The following is a 23,576-nucleotide window of genomic DNA, read 5'->3' on the forward strand; positions in this document are numbered from 1 at the left end:
CCCCTGCATCGGCAGGCGGACTCTCAACCACTGCGCCACCAGGGAAGCCCTGCTTATCTATTTTATGTATAGTAGTTCGTCCACGGAATCATTATTAAATGCTTTTATCAAAGCTTATAAATAATAAAGCAGAAAAATTAAAGTTACTACATCTGCCTTAATATATAGAAAAATTAGCATTAGAAAAATATTTTCAAGAAATAGTCTTAACATCAGCCAAGATGGCAGAGGAGAAAGACCCTGAGCTCACCTCCTCTCGTGGGCACACCAAAACCACAACTATCTGCGGAACAGCCATCAGTGAAAAAGGCCAGAACCTACCAGAGGAGAGCTTCTACAACTAAAGATATAAGGAAGGAACAACAAGATGGGTAGGAGGGGCAAAGTCACAAAATAGTCAAGTCCCATACCGCAGCGTGGGCAATCCACAAACAAGAAAATAATGACAACTGCAGAGTCTCTCAAAGGACTAAGAGGTCCAAGCCCCAGCCCAGGGGTCCTGCACTTGGGAAGGTGAGCCTCCAGGGCATATGGCTTTGAAGGCCAGTGGGGTGACTTTTGGGAGTCCCAGAGGGCTGGGGGAAATAGAGACTTCACTCTTAAAGGGTACATAAAGAATCTCTCATGCTCCAGGACCCAGGGAAGAAGCAGTAATTTGATAGAAGCCTGGGTGAGAATCACTTGCTGATCTAGGAGAATCTTCTGGAGAGACAGGAGGCAACTGCAGCTCACCCTAGGGACATAGACACTGGCAACAGCCATTTTGGGAACTTGTTCTACCACATGGATACTGGCACTGGCAAATGCCATTGTGGAATCTTCTCTTTAGCTTATTAGGGTGAAGATCCAGCCCTGACACAGCCCACAGGCCTGTAGACTCCAGTGCTGGGATGCCTCAGGCCAAGCAACTAACTGGGTGGGGACACAGCTTTACCCACCAGCAGACAGGCTGTCATAAGACCTCCTGCATGAACAGCTGCTTCTGGACGTTGCCCTGTCCACCAGAGAGCTCAGGATCCAGCTGCACCCACCACTGGGCAGGTACCAGCTCCAGAATAGCCTGGGCCCCAGCCCCACTCTCCAGGGAGCATGCGCTAGCCTCCAGACTAGTTTCATCCACCAAGGGGCAGACACTAGCTGAAAGAAAGCCACAGATATACAGCCTGCAGACACGACCTGCCCACTAATAGGCCAAAACCTGCACGGGGACCAACTGGACCATGGTCCTGCCTACTAGCAGACCAACAGAAGCTTTAGGACTCCCTGGACCCTGCACCCAACTGTGTCAGGAAGTAGTCCCACCCACCAGTAATCCAAAACCAGCTCTAGGACCCCTGCAAGCAGACTCCAGGACCTGGCTCTGCCCACCAGTAGGCCAGCATTAGCACCAGGACCTGGTTCAACACACCAGTGGGTGGGTAACAGCTCTGGAGTCTCCTGGACCTTGACTCAACCCAACAATGAGCCAGCACTATCCCCAGTGCCCCCTGGGGTTCTGTAGTCAGCACCACCTTGTGACCCGGTCCCACCAACCAGCAGTCAGCAACCTCTACAGAAGGCAGGGCCTGGCAACCAACTGGACAGGGGGCAAATCAACCCTATAAGACTGCCTACATAGTCAGCCCACCACAAGAGAAGGACACACTCAGTCCTCATTGGGGGAACCCCTAGAGCATATAGCTCAGGTCATGAGAGGGGGATGTGCTGCTGGGACACACAGGATGTCTCCTTCAAAAGGCTACTTCTCCAAGATTGGGAAATGTAACTAACCTACCAGATACATAAAAATAAAAACAGCAACCTAGGCAAAATAAGGCAACAAAGGAACAGACGTGTTTCTAACAAACAAGATAAAACCCCAGAAGAAGAACTAAGTGAAGCGGAGATAGGCAATCTACCTGAGAAAGAGATAAGGGTAGTGTGATGATAAAGATGATCAAAGAACCCAAGAAAAGAATGGATGCATAGAACAAGAAGTTAGAAGCTTTTTAACAAAGAGTTAGAAAATATGAAGAACAACCAAACAGAGATGAAGAATACAATAACTGAAATGAAAAATACAGTACAAGGACTCAACAGTAGACTAAATGATACAGAGGAAATGACCAGGAAGCTGGAAGACAGGGTAGTGGAAATCACTGATGCTGAACAGACAAAAGAAAAAAGAATGAAAAGAAATGTGGACAGCTTAAGAGACCTCTGGGACAACCTCAAGCACACTAATATTCACATTATAGGGGTCCCAGAAGGAAAAGAAACAGAGAACCTATCAACATATTTGCAGACATAATAGATGAAAACTTCCCTAACCTGGTAAAGGAAACAGATATCTAAGTGTAGGGAGTACAGAGAGTCCTATACAGGATTAATTCAAAGAGGAACACACCAAGATATACTGTAATTAAAATGGCAAAATTGGGACTTCTGGTGGTCCAGTGGTAAAGAATCAGCCTTCCAATGCAGGGGATGTGGGTTCAATCCCTGGTTGGGGAACTAACATCCCACACACCACGGGGCAACCAAGCCCACACACAACAACTACAGAGCCCACGTACCCTCTAGCCCACTTGCCACAACTAGAGAGAGAAAACCCACATGCCACAACTAGAGGGAAGCCCGAGCACTGCAATGAAGAGACCGTGCGCCATAATGAAAAGATCCAGAGTGCCTCAACAAGGATCCCGTGTGCTGCAACTAAGACCTGACGCAGCCAAAAAAAATAATAATGATAAGGAAAATAAGTAAATAAAATAAATATTTTTAAAACTATAAAATGAAAATAAAATGGCATAATTAAAGATAGAGAGAGAATATTAAAAATGGCAAGGGAAAAGCAACAAGTAACATACAAGGGAACACCCATAAGGCTATCACCTGAATTTCAACAGAAATTCTGCAGGCCAGAGGGAGTGGCACGATATATTTAAAGTGATGCAAAGGAAAAACCTACAACTAAGAATATTCTACCCAGCAAGGCTCATGTTCAGATTTGATGGAGAGATCAATAGCTTTACAGACAAGCAAAAGCTAAAAGAGTTCAGCTTAACAAGAAATGTTGAAGGACTTCTCTAAGAGAAAAAGAAAATACCACAACTAGAAACGTGAAAACTGCAAAAGCAAAATGCTCATCGGTAAAGGCAAACACACAGTATAAAGGTAGTAAATCATCCACACACACAGATAGGAGGAAGATTAAAAGACAAAAGTAGTAAAATCATCCACATCCACAATAAGCAGTTAAGGGATATACAAAAAATTAGATGTAATATATGACATCAAAAACAGTAGCTGTGAGGGGAGGAGAGTACAAATGCAGAGTTGTGAAAATGTATCTGAAATTAAGAAACTGATGAAAGAAATTGAAAACAACACAAACAGATGGAAAGATATACACTGTTCATGTACTGGAAGAATTAAAATTGTTATAACGACCATACTACCCAAGACAACATACAGATTCAATGCAATCCCTATTAAAATATCAACGGCACTTTTCACATAACTAGAACAAATAATTTTAAAATTTGTATGGAAACACAAAAGACCCTGAAGTGCCAAAGCAATCTTGAGAAAGAAGAACAGAGCTGGGAGGAACCACACTCCCTGACTTCAGACTGTACCACAAAGCTACAATAATCAAAACAGTATGATACTGGCATACAGCACACACATAGATCAATAGAACAAAATAGAGAACCAGAGATAAACCCATGCATTTATGTTCAATTAATCTAAGACAAAGGAGACAAGAATATACAATGGAGAAAAGACAGTCTCTTTTCCTAATCACAAATGGTGCTGGGAAAACTGGACAGCTACATGTAAAAGAATGAAATTAGAACATTCTCTAACACCATATAAACAAAATAAACTCAAAGTGGATTAAAGACCTAAATGTAAGATCGGAAACCATAAAACTCCTACAAGAAAACAAAGGCAGAACACACTTTGACATAATTTATAGCGATTTTTTTGGATCTGTCTCCTAAAGCAAAAGAAACAAAAGCACAAATAAACAAATGGGACCTAGTTAAACTTAAAAGCTTTTGCACATCAACAAAACAAAAAGACAACCTATTGAATGGGAGAAAATATTGCAAATGATATGACCAATAAGAGGTTAATATCCAAAATATACAAACAGCTCATATAACTCAACAGCAAAAAAACAAACAACCTGATTAAAAAATGGCAGAAGAACTGAGTAACCATTTTTCCAAAGACATACAGATTGCCAACAAGCACATGAAGATGCTCAACATCACTAATCATCAGAGAATTGCAAATGAGATATCACTTCACACCTGTCAGAATGGCTATCATTGAAAAGAACATAAATAACAAATATTGGCAAGGATGTGGGGAAAATGGAACCTTGTACACTGTTGGTGGGAATGTAAATTGGTGAGCCTTTGTGGAAAACAGTATGGAGGTTTCTTAAAAGACTAAACATAGAACTACCATATGTCCCAGCAATTCACTCCTAGATATATGACTGAAAAAAATGAAAACACTAATTTGAAAAGATATATGCACCCCAATGTTCATTGCAGCACTATTTACAATAGCCAATACATGGGAGCAACCCAAGTGTCCATCAACAAATGAATGGACAAAGAAGATGTGGTGTGTATACACACACACACACACACACACACACACACACACACACACACATATACATACAATGGAATACTACTCAGCCATTAAAAAGAATGAAATTTTGCAACAATGTGGATGGACTTAGAGGGTGTTATGCTAAATGAAATGTCAGAGAAAGACAAATAATGTATGATATCACTAACACATGGAATCTAAAAAATACAACAAACTAGTGAATATAACAAAAAAGAAACAGACTCACAGATATAGAGAACAAACTAGTGGCTACCCATGGGGAGAGTGAAGGGGGAGGAGCGATATAGGCATATAGGATTAAGAGGTTCCAACTACTATGTATAAAATAAATAAGCTTCAAGATATGTTGTACAACATGGGAAATATAGCCAATATTTTATAATAACAATAAATGGATTATAACATTTAAAAATTGTGAATCACTATGTTATACACCTGAAACATATAATATTGTACATCAACTATATCTCAATTTTTAAATAATTAATTAATTAAAAATAAAATTAAATGTTTAAAAAAAGAAACAGTCTTAAGTAAAACTGCTTGATACCTATTTTGTCAAGCTCCTGACCTACCTACTTCAAAAAGTAGTTATGAAATTATTCTAACAAAATGTAAATAAATGTTATTCATGAAATTTCTTTATCAATAATCTAGAATAGGTCAAACATATCTCTTCAACCTTATTTGTTCTCTTACCTTGCACAGCAGACTAAGTTTTTCACAGTGTAATGGTTATCTTGAGGCCCAGCTCTGGAACTTTCTAGATTCCATATGGATAGATCAACTTAACCTAAATCTCAGGCTTCCCATCTACGAAATGGTAATAATAATAATAGAATCTTACCTCATAAACCTGATGCCCCCCTTAGCACAAATTCTAACACAAATGATCTTAACTGCCCAGAACTTACCTATCAGTCCTGGTGCTGGCTTCTTCATAATCTCTCCAGCCTGCGGGGGTTTCGTGATATTAAAGAAGATGTAGTCATCACTGGAGTCCATGTCTGAAGCTCTCAGCTTGGAACCCTGGATCAGTATGGTCTGCCCCTCCTCCAGTTCAATCACAACATTGGTTATGAGGAATGGTGGACTATCATCTTTGGGCAAGATGTTGATGGGAAACTTATGTCGGATGCTGTGTTGGCCGTCAAATATCCTGAAGACCACAAAGTCTTTGGTGGAGTCACTGTCATCATGATGATATTGAACGACTCCAGCCTGAAGGTCAGCCACGGTGAAGAGAAAGCCCTTCCCCCCTGATGGAAAGAACAGAGGTGGAGCGGAATGAAAAAGGTATGGAGGCAGCAGGTTAGTGAAAGCAGCACTGCAGGAGAGGGTGTGAAATGGAAAGTGGTGCAGCCAATGCTTCCCTCGCCTGGAAAAACCATAGATTGTTTAGTGGGTTCTGGGGCTCCAAAGACCTGGTTTTGAATACTGGCTGTAATACTTATTAGCTGGGTGGACTTGGGCAAGGTATTTAATTTATTTGAGACTCATCTATAAAACAGAGATAATAATACCTACCTAACATTCCCTCTTAAGGATGAGAGAACTCAAACAACAGTGTACCTACAATAAGTATTACTTGCTCTTCAACTCATTATCATCATCTGACAGCACTTCTTAGAGTTGTGGTCTCGAACTAGCAGCATCAGCACCATCTGGGAAGTCATTATAAATGCAGGTTCTCAGGTCCTACCCCAGACCTACTGAATTAGAAATTCTGCTGGTGGGTCCCAGCAATTTATGTTTTACCAAGCCCTTCAGGAGTCTAATGCATGCTAAAGTTTGAGAATCACTCGCTTAATGAGCAAGAGCTAGAGCTCTGGTAGCAAATGGCCTGGGTTCGAATCCCAGCTCGGCCATTTTCCAGACAGACAAGTCAACTACTCTAAGTCTCAGGTTCCCATTTGCAAAGTGAGTGTAATAATAGTACCTTGCTTCATAAAGCTGATGTGAGATAAAGTATGTAGAATGCTTTGTACGATCTGGCACAGAGTAAATGCTTAATAAATGTTTACGCTATTTTCTTCCTCTGAGCCAGAACATCATTGCATTATGGGCTATGACTCTCCACTTCATTTCTATAGTACTGATAAACATAGCTTCACTCTGCACAAACTATTACAGTTCTTGATGGCAGGTGTCCTATTTCTTTCCTCACTCCATATGGTTTTATGGATTAAACATGAGTATAATGAACACTATGAGTTACTTGCCCAACAGGAACTTTCTGTTTCTTCCTCAGTACAAGAATCCTAGTTTTATTTAGAATGGTAATATGACTATTTAAAAATACTCAGGTTCCCAGACTCTGTTGCACCTAGGGGGATAGTATGTAACTTGATGAGAGATATAATCAGACTTCATTGTATCAGGCTCCTAGGAAAAGTTGTAAAATAGAGCAAACTTAGATGGCCTAATTTTTTTTATTGTTCCTTCTCTTTCTTCCTTCCCCTAACACTGATTAAAAGCCTAGAGGTGTAGGCACCATCCTGTGACCACTGACAGAGCAGAAAAGAGCCGCTGGCATCATGGATACAGAATACCTACCTCCGTGCAACTTGTCACAAGGAGAGAGTGACTCCTGAATTTTTAAGCTGCTGTAGTTGTGTTTTCCTTACATGCAGCTGAACATCCATCCTAACTAATACATCCAGCTTAAGCTAAACTCTCATTGTCTTGGGATTAGGCAAGAGAATTTATCATTTTATTTTTGATTTTATTTTTTTCAGAATTTCCTAATCACAAACAATGATAAATAAGAGCTCTCTTTCTACTTTGCAGTTTGGTAAACTAAGAGGATAATAGAATTAAATCCTCTGAGCTCATTACAAGAAATGGACTATATTATCATTAAGTATGGATATTTTTATTAGGGCCATTACCTTGTTAACTACCATCCGTATAACTATAAATTCATTTCTTTTAAACCACAGCAACTGCTACTAATAACATAATAGCATAATTATTACTAATTAAAAAACATAAGTTTTTCTGTTTTTCACTGCATTTCTCTGAAGCAGAGAAATGAAAAGGAAATATTTTGTCTTTGAACTGGGATAAGATAATCAGTTAAGGAGTATATTTAGAAGGAGCCCTACATGGCTCCAGAAAGCAAATCTGAGATTTAAACAATGACTCAAGTACAAAAGACCATTCATAAAATGTCATCCATTGATTTGAGCATCCTAATACAAAAGCCAATGGTTTCAAGATCTCCGGATCTGGAGCTTATGATAATTCATTTAGAAATGAAGCTCAAGAGATACTACACATATCCTGTTAAATATGATTTGCTTTTGGAGAAAATACTTCTTGGGTTTTTTTCTAAGTTACAAAGTTTGTTCATTCACCTCTCAGAGTAAGCTGTCCGTGCTGCAGGCCATCCACAATGACTACCTGGACAGCATGAATGTCATCATTGTCAACAATCTGAAACTGTTCCCAAGTGATGGCCCGAGACTGTCCCTCTAGGAGATTCAGACCTACAAGAGAAAGCACAAAAAGTGTCCTGGAAAGTTCTATGACATGCCAAGATGCCTACTTTAAGACAAGATTAAAGAATTTTCACTCACAAAACTAGGTAAAAACTGTATCTTCAAAAGCTTCTCGAGAAACTGGAATTTAGTGTTTATTTTAAGTAATATTTTTACTATTAGTACTATTGACTCCAACCTGACAACTGGTTCCTTATGACATATCCTTTAGAGGCATGATGGTGCCAAAAATAAATATTAGAAGGAAATAACAGATGTTATGCTCACAGTGGTCTCTAGTTCAAAAAGGTCCACAAGGAATTTTTCAAAGGCTGCATTCACATATTTCAAGTGGGTAAGAGTCAGAAGTGCTTTTACACATAAATTATAAGAGCATAAGTATCCCACGGGATACAGAATTCAAGTGGTTAAATACACAAATACAGTTACTGTGCTAGGGAATATTTAATGATGTTAGACAGGAAAGGTCTGACACTTTATAATGAGGGCTGTGTTTTAATCTAGACTCTAATAAGGAAGGGACTTTTATAACTAAAGAAATTAAAAATAAAACCTTCTCCTTGGACCCAGCACGCTGGAGGGAAAATGGGGAGAGAATGCGTGCTGCTCAGAGCAAGAATACAGGTTCCAGACTGAACACTGCCGTTAGAGACAGGCAGCATCATCAACCATTCCCATTACCCAGTAGAGCTGGGGGCCAACAGACTGAAGAGACTCGCGAAAAGGAGAAAGCCTTTTAAAGAAGCAAGGTGATGAAATTTAAAGGCAGTGCACTGGTGGACCCAGTTAATGCTTCCCCTCAAATCTACCCAGCTCCCCTTCCTCCTGATGCTGACCATGTGCCTGCTTTCTAGCTGCAGCAGCTCCAATAGGCTTCCCACAGTCCCCACATTGTAAAGCCCTGGCTGCCACCACTGCCTCATCTTCTGATGTTGCTGCCCTCAACTGCCCACCAGACGAGGTTTTTGCGTGACCTTCCCTGTGACCATGGCCAGGTCCCACACCATGGGACTCAAGGAGTTTGTACAGTGCTATTAAGAAGAGCCAGGTAACACGACCTAGGCATGTGGGGAGTTAACATCCAGTGAGGCAAACTGACCAGGGTGAGAGAGGAGATGGAAGGAGCTGACATGTGTTTGTTCACACTTTCTCAACCCCACCCCTGACTCTTCCCACACAGAGTGGGTTCATCTCCTACTGGAGATATCAGCACTATCGAGCAATCAGCTTTATTTTCTTGTAAACCTATGACCAGCTCAGTCACACCACCTTTTTATTTGCTGCCCCCAAACCCCCAACTTCCCTTCCCCTTACTCTAGTTTTCAGTAAAGCGTTAGCGCATGTAATCTGCCTAAGGGGCTGTTTGCTATGGTACCTCGGCTAAGACATATGGCATATTGAAAGAAAGAGAGAAAGAAAGGAAGGAAGGAAGGAAGGAAGGAAGGAAGGAAGGAAGGAGGGAAGGAAGGAAGGAAGGGAGGGAGGGAGGAAGGGAGGGAGGAAGACTAGGTCTCTGGGCCGCATGGGCGTCTAAGTGGGAGTTAGGAAGGGAAGCAGGGAAAGAGGGAGAGAGGGAGGACAAGCACATATAAAGAATCTCTGCGACTGGTAATAAGGGTTTTGAAGCCAAGAGTGCACAGTACAGCACAGGACAAGGCATCATGGGATGCAGGAGAGGAGCAAGTGAGAACACTAGAAATTTATACAGCAAGACAGTAATGGTGGTTATGTCTTCGTGGTGGAGTAATGAGTGATTTTATTCACCCACTATTATTTCATTCATTTATTCATTACTATCAACTCATTATTATTTATCCTACTTATTGTGCTTTCCAAGTTTTCAATGATGAACTTAAGTTCATAATAAATAAAATTTCATTTAAAAAAGAATTCTGGTGTCCAAACTAGTCAAAACCAGATTTGGAGCTCTTAACAAGCCTGGTTTCACAGATCACACACACATATGCAGACCATTAAGCCTCTACACTCAAGCAATAATGTAATTAATATTTGATTATTACTAAACTTTAGATCACTAATTCATTCTTTTCTCTCATTATCCCTCAAACAGAGGTAGAGTAGTACAGAGAGCCAGATTATAAATCAAGGATGCCCAACCAACGTTGTCCATCTCTACTGAAACTCACATACATACAAATACACACACATGGTATGTTACCCATGTGCAAGCACACACAGATACACACACACAAGCACAAGAGGTAATCGGTTTAAGATGCCACCTGAGTATTTAAATCACACAGATATTTTCTGTGTTAACTGAACCTACCAACACTGTTTATAAGTATGTTTTGAATGTTCTTGATGGTATTAATGGGAAAGGAAAAAAAATCATTTACATTTCACATTTACATTTTATCTAAATATATACATTGCATTTTAAATCTACTCAGGAATGAGAGACAGTGCAAAGCCTTCTCTTAAAAGAAATAAAGCAGGAGGAGGTCAAGATGGCAGAGTAGGAAGATGCAGAATTCACCTCCTGTCCTCCTCCCACCCCTGTGAATGCATCAAAAATACATCTACATGTGGAGCAATTCTCACTGGAAATGGACTGGAGACTGACAGAAAGACCCTTATGCAACCAAGGCTATAAGAAAGATCCACATGGAGTTGGGTAGGAAAGGAAGAGAATCAATCAGGTTGGAACCTGCACCCCTAGGAGGGGACACAGAAGAGGAGGGGGATTACAAGGGTGGAGATATCCCTGGGGAGTGGCTTGAACCACATACTGGGTCCCCCAGCCCTGGGGTCCAACAGTGGGAGGACGAGTGCCCTTAGAAGGTTTGAAAACCAATAGGACTGACAACAGGGCTGTAAGAAATCTAGACTCTGCTCATGAAGAACACACACATTCTCGCTCACTCCCATGACAAGAGAGAGAAAGCAGATTGAAACTGCCCAGGACTCTGGCTGGTTTCCCACAACTGCCTCAGTGCGTGCCCTGGCCCATGCCAGGCACCCTTTCCAACCCCTCTTGCTCTGAGGCACAGTTCCCCACTAGAACCAGGGCTGCCACAGCTGAGGAGAGAGCACAGTTGCGGGGGAGGGAGCTGGCTTGAGCCCAACCCAGGGTTTCTGCTCCAGCTCCAGGGTGGTGTTGGCCACTGAGCAGAGCAGAAGCTCCCACTCACACCTGGCTCTGGCTCTAGCTCCTCCATCTCCAGCCCCAACCCCTACAAAGTTGATAGCTGCCAGCACGCTCTGGGGAAAGACATGACTTATGTTCACACCAGATCAAGCTCTCGTGTGAAATCCACTGGGAACACACAGACTGTACAGGGATGCTCTCACACAAGGACACACATTCAAGACCAGGATAGGTAACTTTTACCTAATTTTATAGAGACAGAGAAAGTTAACCAAAACAAAAAGACAGGATCTTATTTCAAACGAAAGAAGGAAAAAAACCTGAAAAACCAACCAGTGAAACAGAGATGAATTAATTACCAGAAAAAGAGTTTAAAGATTAGTAATAAGAATGTTAACTGAACTAGGGAATAGATGAACTAGAAAATATGAAAAAAAAAACAGTCTAAACTGAATATACAATAACTGAAACGAAAAACATACTAGAAATAATTAATGACAGACTAAGTGATACAGAGGAACACATAGTGTTCTGGAAGATAGAATAATGAAAAACATCCAATCAGATAAGCAAAAAGAGAAACAAATTTTAAAAAATGAAAACAGTTTAAGGGACGGTTGGAACAACATCAAACATAATAACATTCACATTACATGGGTCCTAGAAGGAGAAGAGAGAAAAAAAAGGGGTCAAAATTTATTTGATGGAATTATAGCTGAAAACTTCCCAAACCTGAAGAAGAAAACAGATATCCAGGTACAGGAAGCATAGAGCATCCCAAACAAGATGAAATCAGAGAACCACACCAAAACATATCGTAATTAAAATGGCAAAAGTTAAAGATAAAAGAGAATTCTAAAGGTAGCAAAAGAAAAACAAAGAATCACATACAAGGGAACCCCCATAAGGCTACCAATGGATTTTTCTGAAGAAATTTTGCAGGCCAAAAGGAAGTGGCATGATATATTTAAAGTGCTGAAAGGGGAAAAACCTACAACCTAGGATATTCTATCCAGCAAGATTATCATTCAGAATTGAAGGAGGGATAAAGAACTTCTCAGATAAGCAAAAACTAAGAGTACATCAACACTAAACCAATTCTAAAAGAAATGTTAACGGTTCTTCTCTAAGTGGAAAAGAACAGGCTACAACAAGAAGTAAGAATCTGTAGGAAAGGAAAAATCCCACTAGTAAAAGCAAATATATAGTAAAGGAACACAAGCATACCACTAAAGAAAATCATCAAACACAAGGGAAGCAACTAAAAGAAGGAAAGAACAGAGAGGAACAACAAAAAGAATCAGGAAACAAGTAACGAAGTGGCAATAAGTACATACCTATCAATAATCACTGTAAATGCCAGTGGACTTAATGTTTCAATGAAAAGACATAGGATGGCTGATTGGATTAAAAAAAAAAACACACACAATAAAACCCAAGATCCATCCATGTGGTGCTACAAGCGGTCCACTTCAGAGCTAAAAACACACAGACTGAAAGTGAGGTGATGGAAAAAAGATCTTCATGGAAATGACAAGAAAGCAGGGGGTAGGCATACCCATATCACACAAAATAGACTTTGAAACAAAGTCTTACCAAAAGACAAAATGGGCATTATATAATGATAAAGGGATAAACAGAAGAAAAGGATATAACATTTGTTAACAAATATGCCTAATATAGGGGCAACTAAGTATATAAAGCAAATAGTAACAGACATCAAGAGAGAAACTGACAATGATACAATAATATTAGGGGAATTTAACACCTCACTTACATCAACGGACAGATCATCCAGACATAAAGTCAACAAGGAAATAATAGTCTTAAATGACACTTTAGACCAGTTGGACTTAACAGATACCTACAGGATATGTCATCCAAAAACAGCAGAATACACATTCTTTTCAAGTGTACAGAGAATGTTTTTCCAGGATAGATCACATGGTAGGCTACAAAACAAGTCTCAGAACATTTAAGAGGATAGAAATGATATCAAGCATTTTTCCAACTACAATGGTATGACCAGAAATCAATTGCAGGAAGAAAAATGAGAAGAACACAAACACGTGGAGACTAAAAAACATGCTACTAAAAAAACCAATGGGTCAATGAAGAAATCAAAGAGGAAATCAGGAAATACTTTGAGAGAAATGAAAAAAAAAAAAAATAAACCCACAACTTTCCAAAATCTATGTAACACAGAAAAAGCAGTTCTAAGAGGGAAGTTTACAGCAATACAGGCCTACCCTAAGAAACAAGAAAAATCTTAAAAAACAACCTACCCTACTACCTAAAGGAATCAGAAAGAGAAGAACAAAGTAAGCCCAAAGTCAGCAGAAGGAAGAAAATTATAAAGATCAAAGAGGAAATAAATAAAAATAGAGACAAAAAAAAAACAATAGAAAAAAAAAATCAATGGAACCAAAATCTGTTTTTTTGAAAGGTTAAACAAAAACAATAATCCTGCGTCCAGGTTCATCAAGAAAAATAGAGAGGACTCAAATAAACAAAGTAAGAAATGAAAGAGGAGAAATAATTGATATCACAGAGAAAAAAATCATAAGAGAATAATACAAACAGTTATATGTGAACAAATTGCACAACCCAGAGGAAAAGGATAAATTTCTAGAAACATACACTCTTCCAAGACTGGATCAGGAAGAAATAGACAATCTGAACAAATTGTGCACCAGTAGTGAAACTGAATTAGTAATAAAAAAAAATTTTTTTAAGTAATAAAAAAAAACTGCGAGCAAACAAAAGCCCAGGATTGACAGCTTCACTGGGTAATTCTCCCAAACAGATATAAAAAAACAGCTAATACCTATCTTTCTCAAACTATTTCTAAAAAATTGAAACAGAGAGAACTCTCCCAAATTAACTCTACAAGGCCACCATTAACCTGATACCAAAACTAGACAAAATTACCAGCCAATATCTCTGATGAATATAGAGGCAAAATTCCTCAACAAAATATTAGCAAACCCAAATCAACAATATATTAAAAGGATCATACAACATTATCAAGTAGAATTTATTTCAGGTAAGTGAGGATGGTTCAAGATCCACAAATCAATCAACATGATACACCACATTAACAAAAGGAAGGATAAAAATCCCATGATCATCTCAATAAGTGCAAAAAAAGGATCTGATAAAATTCAAAACCTTTTCATGATGAAAATTCTTAACAAAGTTGGCATAGAGGGAACATATGTCAACATAATAAAGGCCACTTATGACACATCCACAGCTAACATCATACTAAACAGCAAAAAGCTGAAAGGCTTCTTGCTAAACTCAGGAACAAAACTAGGATGCCCACTCTCTCTACTTCTATTTAACACAGTAATGAAAGTCCTAGCCACAGCATCCAGACAAGAAAAAGAAATAAAAGGCATCCACTGGAAGGGAAGAAGTAAAATTGTCACTATTGGGTTTCCCTGGTGGTGCAGTGGTTGAGAGTGTGCCTGCCGATGCAGGGGACACGGGTTCGTGCCCGGTCTGGGAAGATCCCACATGACGCGGAGCGGCTGGGCCCGTGAGCCATGGCTGCTGGGCCTGCGCTTCAGGAGCCTGTGCTCTGCAACGGGAGAGGCCACAGCAGTGAGAGGCCCACGTACAGCATAAAAACAAACAAACAAAAAAACTGTCACTATTTGCAGATGACATGATACTATATATAGAAAACCTTAAAGCCTCCACCAAAAAACTATTAGAACTAATAAGTGAACTCGGTAAAGTTGCAGGATACAAGATTAATATACAGAAATCTGTTGCTTTTCTATAAGCTAATAATGACAATCATAAAGAGAAAACAATCCTTTTTAAAACTGCATCAAAAAGAATAAGATACCTAGGAATAAACTTAACAAAGAAGGTGAAAGACCTGTACTCTGAAAACTACAGAAAGCTGAAAGAAATTGAAGATGATACAAAGAAATGGAAAGATAGCCCATGTTCATGAATTGGAAAAATTAATATTGTTAAAATGTCCATACTACTCAAAGCAGTCTACAGATTTAACATAATCCCTATCAAAATATCCATGACATTTTTCACACTAGAACAAATTATCCTAAAATTAACATAAAACCATAAAAGACCCAGAATTGCCAAAGCAATCTTGAGAAAAAAGAACAAAGCTGGAGGTATCATGCCCCCTGACTTCAGACAATACTACAAAGCTATAGTAATCAAAACAGTATGACACTGGCACATAAACAGACACATAGATCAATGGAACAGAATAGGAAGTCCAGAAATAAACCCACACACTTACAGTCAATTAATCCATGACAAAGGAGGTAAGAATGTACAATGGAAAAAAGAAGTGGTGCTAGGAAAACTGGACAGCTATATGTAAAAGGATGAAATTAGGACATTCTCTAACGCCATACACAAAAATAAACTCAAAATGGATCAAAGACCTAAATTTAAGGCTGGACAATATAAAACTGTTGGAGGAAAACACAGGCAGAACACTCTTTGACATAAATCACAGCAATATCTTCTTTGATCCACCTCCTAGAGTAAAGAGAATAAAAACAAAAACAAATGGGACCTAATTAAACTCAAAAGCTTATGCACAGCAAAGGAAACCATCAACAAAATGAAAAGACAGCCCATAGAATGGGATAAAATATTTGCAAATGATGCAACTGACAAGGGATTAATCTACAAATATACACAAATAGCTCACATAGCTCTCTGTCAAAAAACAAACAACCCAATCAAAAACTGGGCATTAGATCTAAATAGACACCTCTCCAAAGAAGACATAAAGATGGTCAATAGGCACATGAAAATTATCACTAATTATCAGAGAAATGCAAATCAGAACTACAATGATGTATCACCTCACACTCGTCAGAATGGCTGTTATCAAAAAGTTTACAAACAATAAGGCTAGAGGGGGTGTGGAGAAAAGGGAACCCTCTTGCACTGTTGGTGGGAATGTAAATTGGTACAACCACTATGGAGAACAGTAAGGAGGTTCCTTAAAAAACTATAAATAGAACTACCATATGATCCAGCAATCCCACACCTGGGCATATATCCAGAGAAAACCATAATCTGAAAGGATACATGCACCCCAATGTTTACTGCAACACTACTTATAATAGCCAAGACATGGAAGTAACCTAAATATCCACTGACAGAGGAATGGATAAGAAGATGTGGTACATATATACAATGGATATTACTCAGCCAGAAAAAAGAATGAAATGATGCCATTTGCAGCAACATGGATGGACCTAAATATTACCATACTAAGTGAAGTAAGTCAGACAGAGAAAGACAAATATGATATCACTCATGTGGAATCTAATTTTTAAAAATGATACAAATGAACTTATTTACAAAACAGAAACAGACTTACAGATATTGAAAACAAACTTATGGTTACCAAAGGAGAAAGAAGGGGGGAAGGATTAAATCAGGAGCTTGGGATTAACATACACACACTACTATATATAAGATAGATAACCAACAAGGACCTACTATATAGCACAGGGAACTCTTCTCAATATTATGTGTTAACCTATATGAGAAAAGAACCTGAAAAAGAATGAATATATGTATAACTGAGTCATTTTGCTGTACACCTGAAACTAACACAACACTGTAAATCAACTATACTGCAATAAATTTTTTTGAAAAAAATAAATGTAAGTAAGTAAATAAATAAATAATGAGGATGTGGTAAGACCGCACCACTCTTTTCACATCTTTGGTGCTGGTTCTAATACCTGAGGTTCCCCCAAGGAATGTAGTATTGCTTTTGATTATTTTTTTAGGCAAGTGAAATACCACATGCTTCCTTTGGTCTTTTAGACCATAATAGCCTTTACTGTAAGAGTCTGGGAGCTAAAGTGAGGATTCTACTATCTGCTGAGGGTCGCTATTTAAACTACCACACAGAAACTACAAAATAAACCATGAGTGATAATCAGGATTCCACTGAGACCACTGAGAGATATCCTGGTTAAAAATCCATTTATCTCCTAAATGCAGGCTCCGTGAACTCCCACTACAATGGCATCCCGTGTCCCCAGGTACCAGTGTTGTTGCAAAGTCACTGTTCAATAATTCCTAGAAGTTTGAGGTAGTTGCCTAGCCTCAGTGCGCAGTGTCCATGAAAAATGTCTACAGGTCCCACTGGGGAAGGGGAGTCCCCTTATATGTTTGTGATATTACTGAAGTGTCTTGCTCAAATGTGCCTGCCTCCTTTTCAAAGGGCTCTGTATCAGTCTAGAGATTGAAGGAACAGTAACAGTTCCCTATACCACTGGCTCAATTCAGGCAAAGTCCTACAGTAAACCAGGCCCCTACACATAAGAGAATGAAATTATAACAATATCTCATGTCATATACAAAAATTAACTCAGAATGGATTAAAGACCTAAATGTAAGACTGGAAACCATAAAGCTCCTAGAAGGAAACATAGCAGAACACTCTTTGACATAAATCATAGCAATATTTTTTTGGATCTTTCTCCTGAGGCAACAGATACAAAAGCAAAAATAAACAAATGATATCTAATCAAACGTAAAAGCTTTTGCACAGCAAAGGAAACCATCAACAAAATGAAAAGACAACTTACTGAATATCCAAATATATAAACAGCTCACACAACTCAACAGCAGAAAACCAAACAATCTGATTTTAAAATGGTCAGAAGGAGGAGCTTCAAGATGGAGGAAGAGTAAAACGTGGAGATCACCTTCCTCCCCACAGATACATCAGAAATACATCTACATGTGGAACAACTCCACAGAACACCTGCTGAACGCGGCAGAAGACCTCGGACCTCCCAAAAGGCAGAAACTCCCCACGTACCTGGGTAGGGAAAAAGGAAAAACAGAGACAAAAGAATAGGGACGGGACCTGCACCAGTGGGAGGGAGCTGTGAAGGAGGAAAGGTTTCCACACACCAGGAAGCTCCTTCGCTGATGGAGACTGTGGGTGGCGGAGGGGGGAAGCTTCCGAGCTGCGGAGAAGAGCACAGCAACAGGGGTGCAGAGGCCAAAGCGGAGAGATTCCCACACAGAGGATCGGTGTCGACCAGCACTCACCAGCCCGAGAGGCTTGTCTGCTCACCCGCCGAGGCGGGTGGGGCTGGGAACTGAGGCTCGGGCTTCAGTCGGATCCCAGGGAGAGGACTGGAGTTGGCGGCGTGAACACAGCCTGAAGGGGGCTAGTGCCCCACAGCTAGCCGGGAGGGAGTCCAGGAGAAAGTCTGAACCTGCTGAAGAGGCAAGAGACTTTTTCTCGCCTCTTTCTTTCCTGGCGTGCGAGGAGAGGGGATTCAGAGCGCCGCTTAAAAGAGCCGCAGAGAGGGGCGCGAGTCGCAGCTAAAAGCGCGGACCCCAGAGACGGGCATGAGACGCTAAGGCTCCTGCTGCCGCCACCAAGAAGCCTGTGTGCCAGCACAGGTCACTCTCCACACCTCCCCTCCTGGGAGCCTCTGCAGCCCGCCACTGCCAGGGTCCTGTGATCCAGGCACAACTTCCCCGGGAAAACACACGGCGCGCTTCCGGGTGGTGCAATGTCACACTGGCCTCTGCTGCCGCAGGCTCGCCCCGCATCCGTACCCCGTTCTGTCAGTCCGTTTTTTTTGTTGTTGTTTTTTTTTAGTATAGTTTTTAGTACTTGCTATCATTGGTGGATTTGTTTTTTGGTTTGGTTGCTATCTACCTTCCTTTTTAATACTTAAAAAATTTTTTTAATAACTTTTTATTTTAAAAACTTTATTTCATTTTTTCTTTGTTTCTTTTATTCTCCTCCCTTCTATTCTGAACGTGTGGATGACAGGCTCTTGGTGCTCCAGCCAGGCTTCAGGGCTGTGCCTCAGAGAAGGGAGAGCCAAGTTCAGGATATTGGTCCACAAGAGACCTCCCAGCTCCACATAATATCAAACGGCGAGAATCTCCCAGAGATCTCCATCTCAACGCAAAGACCCAGCTCCACTCAACGACCAGCAACCTACAGTGCTGGACACCCTATGCCCAACAACTAGCAAGACAGGAACACAACACACCCCATTAGCAGAGAGGCTGCCTAAAATCATAAAAAGGCCACAGACACCCCAAAACAAACCACCAGATGAGGACCTGCCCACCAGAAACACAAGATCCAGCCTCATCCACCAGAACACAGGCACTAGTCCCCTCCACCAGGAAGCCTACACAACCCACTAAACCAACATTAGCTACTGTGGGCAGACACCAAAAACAACGGGAACTACGAACCTGCAGCCTGCGAAAAGGAGACCCCAAACACAGTAAGTTAAGCAAAATGAGAAGACAGAGAAACACACAGCAGATGAAGGAGCAAGGTAAAAACCCACCAGACCAAACAAATGAAGAGGAAATAGGCAGTCTACCTGAAAAAGAATTCATCATAATGATAGTAAAGATATCCAAATTCGTGGAAATAGAATGGAGAAAATACAAGAAACGTTTAACAAGGACCTAGAAGAACTAAAGAGCAAACAAACGGTGATGAACAACACAATAAATGAAATTAAAAATTCTCTAGAAGGGATCAATAGCAGAATAACTGAGGCGGAAGAACGGATACGTGACCTGGAAGATAAAATAGTGGAAATAACTACTGCAGAGCAGAATAAAGAAAAAAGAATGGAAAGAATTGAGGACAGTCTCAAGAGACCTCTGCAACAACATTAAACACACCAACATTCGAATTATAGGGGTCCCAGAGAAGAAGAGAAAAAGAAAGGGACTGAGAAAATATTTGAAGAGATTATAGTTGAAAACTTCCCTAATATGGGAAAGGAAATAGTCAAGTCCAGGAAGCACGGAGAGTCCCATACATGATAAATCCAAAGAGAAACACACCAAGACTTATACTAATCAAACTATGAAAAATTAAATACAAAGAAAAAATATTAAAAGCAGCAAGGGAAAAACAAAAAATAACACACAAGGGAATCCCCATAACGTTAACAGCTGATCTTTCAGCAGAAATTCTGCAAGCCAGAAGGGAGTGGCAGGACATATTTAAAGTGATGAAGGGGAAAAACCTAAAACCAAGATTACTCTACCCAACAAGGAACTCTTTACAGACAAGCAAAAGCTAAGAGAATTCAGCACCACCAAACCAGCTTTACAACAAATGCTAAAGGAACTTCTCTAGGCAGGAAACACAAGAGAAGGAAAAGACCTACAATACCAAACCCAAACAATTAAGAAAATTGTAATAGGAACATACATATCGATAATTACCTTAAATGTAAATGGATTAAATGCTCCAACTAAAGACACTGACTGGCTGAATGGATACACAAACAAGACCCATATATATGCTATCTAGAAAACACCCACTTCAGACCTAGGGACACATACAGACTGAAAGTAAGGGGATGGAAAATGATATTCCATGCAAATGGAAATCAAAAGCTGGAGTAGCAATTCTCATATCAGACAAAATAGACTTTAAAACAACGACTATTACAGGAAGTAAAGAAGGACACTACATAATGATCAAGGGATCAATCCAAGAAGAAGAAATAACAATTGTAAATATTGATGCACCCAACATAGGAGCACCTCAATACATAAGGCAAATACAGCTAAAAAAGGGGAAATGGACAGTAACACAATCATAGTAAGGGATTTTAACTGCCCACTTTCAGCAATGGATTGATCATCCAAAATGAAAATTAACAAGGAAACACAAGCTTTAAATGATACATTAAACAAGATGGACTTAGTTGATATTTACAGGACATTCCATTCCAAAACAACAGAATACACTTTCTTCTCAAGTGCTCATGGAACACTCCCCAGGATAGATCATATCTTGGGTCACAAATCAAGCCTTTGTAAATTTAAGAAAATTGAAATGAGACTAGATATCAATTATAGGAAAAAATCTGTAAAAAATACAAACACATGGAGGCTAAACAATACACTGCTTAATAACAAAGACATCACTGAAGAAATCAAAGAGGAAATCAAAAAACACCTAGAAACTAATGACAATGAAAACACGATGAAACAAAACCTATGGGATGCAGCAAAACTAGTTCTAACAGGGAAGATTATAGCAATACAATCCTACCTTAAGAAACAAGAGACATCTCAAATAAACAATCTAAACTTACACTTATACCAACTAGAGAAAGAAGAACAAAAAACCCCAAAGTTAGCAGAAGGAAAGAAATCATAAAGATCAGATCAGAAATAAATGAAAAAGAAATGAAGTAATCGAGAGCAAAGATCAATAAAACTAAAAGCAGGTTCTTTGAGAAGGTAAACAATATTGATAACCCGTTAGCCAGACTCATCAAGAAAAAAAGGGAGAAGACTCAAAATCAACAAATTAGAAATGAAAAAGGAGAAGTAACAACTGACACTGCAGAAATACAAAGGATCATGAGAGATTACTCCAAGCAACTATATGCCAATAAAATGGACAACCTGGAAAAAATGGACAAATTCTTAGAAGTGTACAACCTTCAGAGACTGAACCAGGAAGAAACAGAAAATATAAACAGACCAATCACAAGTGCTGAAATTGAAACTGTGATTAAAAATCTTCCAACAAACAAAGCCCAGGACCAGATGGCTTCAAAGGCGAATTCTATCAAATATTTAAAGAAGAGCTAACACCTATCCTTCTCAAACTCTTCCAAAATATAGCAGAGGGAGGAACACTCCCAAACTCATTCTACAAGGCCACCATCACCCTGATACCAAAACCAGACAAAGATGTCACAAAGAAAGAAAACTACAGGCCAATATCACTGATGAACATAGATGCAAAAATCCTCAACAAAATACTAACAAATAGAATCCAATAGCACATTAAAAGGATCATACACAATGATCAACTGGGGTTTATCCCAGGAATGCAAGGATTCTTAAATATACCCCTATCAATCAATGTGATACACCATACTAGCAAATTGACAGAGAAAAACCATCTGATCATCTCAATAGATGCAGAGAAAGCTAAAAGTGAGAGAGTGGCATGGACATATGTACACTACCAAATGTAAAATAGATAGCTAGTGGGAAGCAGCCACATAGCACAGGGAAATCAGCTTGCTGCTTTGTGACCACCTAGAGGGGTGGGATTGGGAGGGAGGGAGACGCAAGAGGGAAGAGATATGGGGATATATGCATATGTATAACTGGTTCACTTTGTTATAAAGCTGAAACTAACACAGTATTGTAAAGCAATTATATTCCAATAAAGATGTTAAAAAAAAAATGGTCAGAAGACCTGAATTAACATTTTTCCCAAGAAGACATACAGATGGCAATCAGGCACATGAAAAGATGCTCAACATTGCTAGTCATCAGAGAAATGCATATCAAAACCCCAATGATATATCACTTCACACCTGTCAGAATGACTATCATTCAAAAACAATGCAAATAACAAATGTTGGCAAGGATGTGGCGAAAAGAGAACACTCTGTGGGAATGTAAATTGGTGTGGCCACCGAGGAAAACAGTATGGAGGTTTCTCAAAACACTAAAAAATAAAACTGCCATGTGACCCAGCAAACACACTACTTGGGTATACCTGAATAAAACAAAAATGCTAATTGGAAAAGATACATGTGCCCCAATGTTCATAGCAACATTATTTACAATAGCCACTATATGAAAGCAACCCAAGTGTCCATTAACAGATGAATGGGTAAAGAAGATGTGGTTTATGTATACAATGGAATATTACTCAGCCATAATAAAGAATGAGATTCTGACATTTGCCACAACGTGGATGGACTTAGAGCATATTGTGCTTAATGAAATAAGTCACAGGGAGACAAATACTCAATGTTATCACTTATATGTGGAGTCTAAAAAATAAATGAATATGAAAAAACAGAAACAGACTCACAGATATATAGAACTACGGGTTACCAGTGGGGAAAGGGAAGCAGGGAGGGGCAAGATAGGGAGAGGGGATTAAGAGGTACAAACTACTATGTGTAAAATAAATAAGGTACAAGAATATATTGTACAGCCTAGGGAATACAGCCAATACTTTATAATAACTTTAAATGGAGTATAATATATAAAAATATTGAATCACTATGCTGTACACCTGAAACTAATATAAAATTGTAAGTCAGTTACACAATTTAAAAAAATAAAACGAAGCAATTTAAACTCTTATTTATGCATTTTCATTTCCATGCAACCCAACTTAACAATAAGACAATGGATTACAGTCTACGCCTTCCTTCAATGCTTCTGAACAATTTTGAGTTGGAGACCTTTTCTCTCCCAGTCCAACTATGCTCAATATCACAAATCGTCACTTTTTTGCCTCA

The 23,576-nt window shown here is 39.4% G+C and overlaps 1 protein-coding gene across 4 annotated transcripts in view; it reads right to left on the reverse strand.

The window, feature by feature from the left end:
- Positions 1 to 23,576, reverse strand: part of FREM1 (FRAS1 related extracellular matrix 1) — a 167,660-nt gene that overhangs the window by 113,012 nt on the left and 31,072 nt on the right. For all 4 annotated transcript variants that reach the window (XM_024760474.1, XM_024760472.1, XM_024760473.1 and 1 more), the window contains 2 exons: positions 7,998 to 8,129; positions 5,553 to 5,897 (listed from right to left, as the gene is read on the reverse strand). In XM_024760474.1, coding sequence (XP_024616242.1) covers positions 5,553 to 5,897; positions 7,998 to 8,129 — 477 coding nt within the window. The remainder of the gene's footprint in view (positions 1 to 5,552; positions 5,898 to 7,997; positions 8,130 to 23,576) is intronic.

The sequence above is a fragment of the Neophocaena asiaeorientalis genome, unplaced genomic scaffold, assembly GCF_003031525.2.
Source record: "Neophocaena asiaeorientalis asiaeorientalis breed wild unplaced genomic scaffold, Neophocaena_asiaeorientalis_V1.1 scaffold174, whole genome shotgun sequence".
Classification (NCBI taxonomy): Eukaryota; Metazoa; Chordata; class Mammalia; order Artiodactyla; family Phocoenidae; genus Neophocaena; species Neophocaena asiaeorientalis.